This window comes from Helobdella robusta (genome assembly GCF_000326865.2).
Source record: "Helobdella robusta unplaced genomic scaffold HELROscaffold_11, whole genome shotgun sequence".
In the NCBI taxonomy this organism is placed as follows: Eukaryota; Metazoa; Annelida; class Clitellata; order Rhynchobdellida; family Glossiphoniidae; genus Helobdella; species Helobdella robusta.
Genome location: NW_008703617.1, coordinates 881431 through 886030, shown reverse-complemented (window position 1 = coordinate 886030; position 4600 = coordinate 881431). Strand labels below are relative to the sequence as shown.

Genomic DNA, 4600 nt, shown 5'->3' with positions numbered 1-4600 from the left:
CAACAACAACATCATCAACAGAAACAGCAACAACAACAGCGACACACATTATAAAGCTAAAATCGCGTTTCCCAATGATAAATACAAAGTCCATTTCACTTCAGGAACTGCCATTAACAAACAACAACATCAGCCACAACAACAACAACAGCAACAACAACAACAATAGCATCAACAACAAATATAAACTGAGGCACATCAATAGCAAGTTTAACATTACTGACATCAACAAAAACAACATCAACAAGGTTAACAATTTCGACAAACTGAGTAGATTAAAATACGAATTTACCAAATCAAATAGTTTCTACAACGAAAAAAACCATCACATCGGTGACCACAACAACAACAACAATCATAATCCTAATTATCAAAAAGAGTTACCAAAGACAGTATATATCGTCAAACCGGATGAAGGTTCTCAGGGCGAAGGAATTTATATCATCAAGGTCAAATTTAAATAATTATACTACTTATAATTTTTATTATTCCTATCATCATCATCGACATCATTATCATCATCATAACAATGATCGTCATCATAATCAGGATCCCAAAGATTATATATTAGAGGCTAACAAAAGACACTTAATACAAGAATACGTAGCTAATCCGATGTTGATTGATGGATTGAAGTTCGATCTGAGGCTGTACGTCGTTCTGACCAGTATAGAACCGCTTACCATTTACATGTCAAAGGTTAACTGCTGTTGTTGTTGTTGTAATTGTAGTTGTTGTCGTCGTTGTTGTTGTCGCTGTTGTAGCTGCTTCTGCTGCCACAGAGCAAAGATAACCTACTCATGTAAAATCAGCAACAACATCATCAGCGTAAGCAAGAGCAACGAGTTAGCTCAGACGGTAGAAGTGCATGTCTTAGAAGTGCTCGCCACTACGCTATGACCTCGTTCGAATACCCTCTGTCTCAAACTCGAAAGCTGTCATAAGCCAAGCAAGTATAATGCTGTGATTGAGCGTGCATACGAACAAACGAACGTACGAACGAACGTACAAACGAACGAACGAACGAACAAACAAACAAACGACAGGATGGTCTAGCGAGGTTTTGCACTCAGCCCTATAAAGCCCCTACGTCAAAAAACATTGGAAATCCCTACATTCACCTAACCAACTATTCTCTGAACAAGAAAAGTAAATACTACATACATACGGAATCATCCCAAGATGGCTCTAAAAGGTCTCTATCCAATGTTAGTGGGTGGATGTGTGAATGAATGAATGAATGAACGAACGAACGAACGAATTAATAAATGAATGAATTAATTAATTAAATAATTCATTAATTAATTCATAAATGAATGAATGATCGAATGGATGAACGAACGAACAACCAGGTAATGAAACAGATAAGATTCCAAGGCTATGATGTTGACGTCATCAAGAGGAAAATCAAAGACCTCGTCATCAAAACATTGATCGCCATTGCTCCAGACCTCAAGTCTGAGTTTAGGAGCTGTCTGCCGGCTAGCGACAAAAATAAAACCATTTCCTGTTTTCAGGTTGCTTTGAAAATAATAATAATAAATAATAATAATAATAATAACCTCATCAGATCCTGGGTTTCGACATATTGTTGGACAGTGACGGGGCGCCAATCTTACTCGAGGTCAACTCGAGTCCAAGTTTGAGGCTAGATTTTGAAGGTCAACATGAGGTCAAAGGTCACAAGAATATTACTAGCCCTGTCGATGAACAGATCAAAAGGTTATGTTGATGATCATGATGACGACAAGAGAAATTAAAAAATGTTTTATAATATACTTAGATGTCTAGTTATGGATACCTTGCTCCTTATTGCTCCGAAGTATAAATTGAAGTAGGATAAGTTTCAATTACTTCTGCAATAAAATAATGTTAAAACATAATTTATCAAAATTTTATTCATATTAACATTATTAAAATAATTACTCCGAATAAGATCACATAGTGCCCCAGCCAGCTTATCTTCAACTGTAACAACTACTTCAAACAACAAATATCACAACAACAACATCAACAGCAACAGCAACAACATCAACAACAACAACGACGTCATCAATACAAACCCACGCCTGACCATCCCTTCAACATCGCAGTGGACTCTTCCAAACTACTCCCCGATCGATGAAATAAAAATCTTCAAAGATTCTAACCACAGGGGTTATAACAGTCTCGAAAAAATCTACCCCTTAGACACCCCTAAAGACCCTTATGAAAATTTTCTTATTATAAACAGAGCGGCCGATGTATATTTCGCTAATTTAGGGTGCACGGAGAATAGGAAAATGAATTCTGTAGCTTTTAAGGCCTTCACGAGGTTTTTGTTGTTGCTGTTGGCACACACATATATCAATAAATAAACACATACACACACGCCAACACAACAACACATACAAACACAAATACACACATACGTACATACAGAAAATGTCACCTAACATTCAATGGTGTCTCGTCAGCCATGCTGGATTTGATCTTCTTAGAAACTACCAGAAAAAGTAGTAGTAGTAGTCGCGGCATTATCATCAGCAGCAGCAGCAGTAGTAATAGTTATAGTAGTAGTAGCAATAGTAGTTATAACAGTGCTAGTAGTAGTGCTAGTAGCAGCAGTAGTGGTAGTAACCACAACGGCGACAGCCAGCGACAACTACGTAATTATTTTTATTATTTTATTATTACTATTATTACCAATGTTAACTTTATATTATTATTTCTATTATTATTATAATTATTATTATTATTACCAGATTTCACGATGAGAGATTTCATACATGCGTTCATACTGATAGCAAAACAGCTGTTTGCAAGTGAACAACAACAACAACATCAGCAACAACAACATCAGCAACAACAACATCAGCAACAACATCAACAACAACAACAACAACAACAACATCAACAACATCAACATCGTCATGAAGAGAAACGACGTCATCAAAGAAAAAAGAATACTACTACAACTACTACAACAACTACTACTACAACTACAACTAATAATAATAATAACGATAATAATAATAATAATAACAACAATAATGATAATAATGATGATGATGATGATGAAGAGGAGAAAAGAAATATGTTGCTTGAACGTTTCAACAAGCTATTAGTGAGATGTGAAGGCTATACTAATCATAACAACAACAATATCAACACTAACCACAACATCAACAACAACAACAACAATTGCTACAACAATAGAAAAAATATTAACGCTAATAATGACGTCACAGCACCGTTAGAGAAAAACCGGAAGTAGAAAAAAGCTGACAGGTCAAAGGTCACGGTGGTGGAAACCACACAAAGAAGCTATGATAGTGATTAATTATGCTATAATTAAGAAAGCGAACACAACAAATTCCTTTATTATTATAATAATAATAATTATTATTTTATTATTTATTTATTTATGTTAAATTCACTCACTCGAGATAAGTTAGAAACATTAATTAGTAAATACAAGTGCTATATATATATATATATATAATACAATATTTTACAGTAATGAAATACACGTAACGTAACATGATAGTGATGAATATAAATATTAATAATAACAGATAATAATAATAATATAATAATAATATTGTTATTATTATTATTATTATTAATTCAAAATGGTGATGATGACGATGATGCAAATATAATGAATAGTGACGATGAGTAACTGTTATGTTAGGAAAATATTGAAAAATTTTTAAAGAGTGAATGGATGAATGAGTGAATGAATGATTGAATGAATGATTGAATGAATGAATGAATGAGGGAATGAATGAATGGCCGAATATAAACTTTGTTGATTATGCGAGATTCAATCAATCAGTCAATCAAAATAAGAACGATGTGTGTATGTATGAATGAATGAATGAATGAATGATGAATGAATAAATGTATGAATAAATGAAAGAATAGGTGAATGAACGGATAAATAAACCATCAGTCGAAATGAATGACAATGAGAATGACGTCATTGGCATAATTACCAAAAAGACAATTTAACAAAAAATCATTCAAATTTATCACCAGGTTTGATAGACAACACCAACAACAACAGAAACAACAACAACAGAAACAACAACAACAGAAACAACAACAACAAAAACAACAACAACATTAACAGTAATAATAATAATTATTATTATTATCATTATTAATAATAACTAATAATTTTATCACTACAAAAAATTGAATAAAAATATCAAACCTTATTAAAAACAGTCCTAAAAATTATATATAAATAAATAAAAATATGTGTGTGTGTGCGTGCGTGTGTGCGTGTGTAATGATAACAACAAACAAAAGAAACTGCCTTATTATATGTATGTTTACAGGTATGTTAATAACAATACAACAACACGAGTTAGTCTAAGTGCATCCAGTTATGAATTTGCACGTGTGTGTGTGTGTGTGTGTGTGTGTGTGTGTGTGTGTGTGTGTGTGTGTGTGTATAAACACCTCTAAATTTCTTTGAAGTGATCGGTGCTTGGTGGCTAGCTCCAGCTTAATTAATCTGAACGATATACGAAGCATACTTATCTAAAGAAGAAGATGATGATGAAAATGATGATGGTGATGATGATGGATATGATGATGGTTATGGCGA

At 33.3% G+C, this 4600-nt stretch overlaps 1 protein-coding gene across 1 annotated transcript; it reads left to right on the top strand.

The window, feature by feature from the left end:
• Positions 1–386: 386 nt before the first annotated feature.
• Positions 387–1660, top strand: HELRODRAFT_134854 (hypothetical protein; the record flags this gene model as incomplete). Its single annotated transcript, XM_009012654.1, has 5 exons — positions 387–449; positions 550–699; positions 1047–1208; positions 1353–1517; positions 1571–1660. Coding segments are annotated over 5 exons (630 nt in total), but the record flags the coding sequence as incomplete, so codon positions are not given.
• Between the last annotated feature and the right edge of the window lie 2940 nt (positions 1661–4600).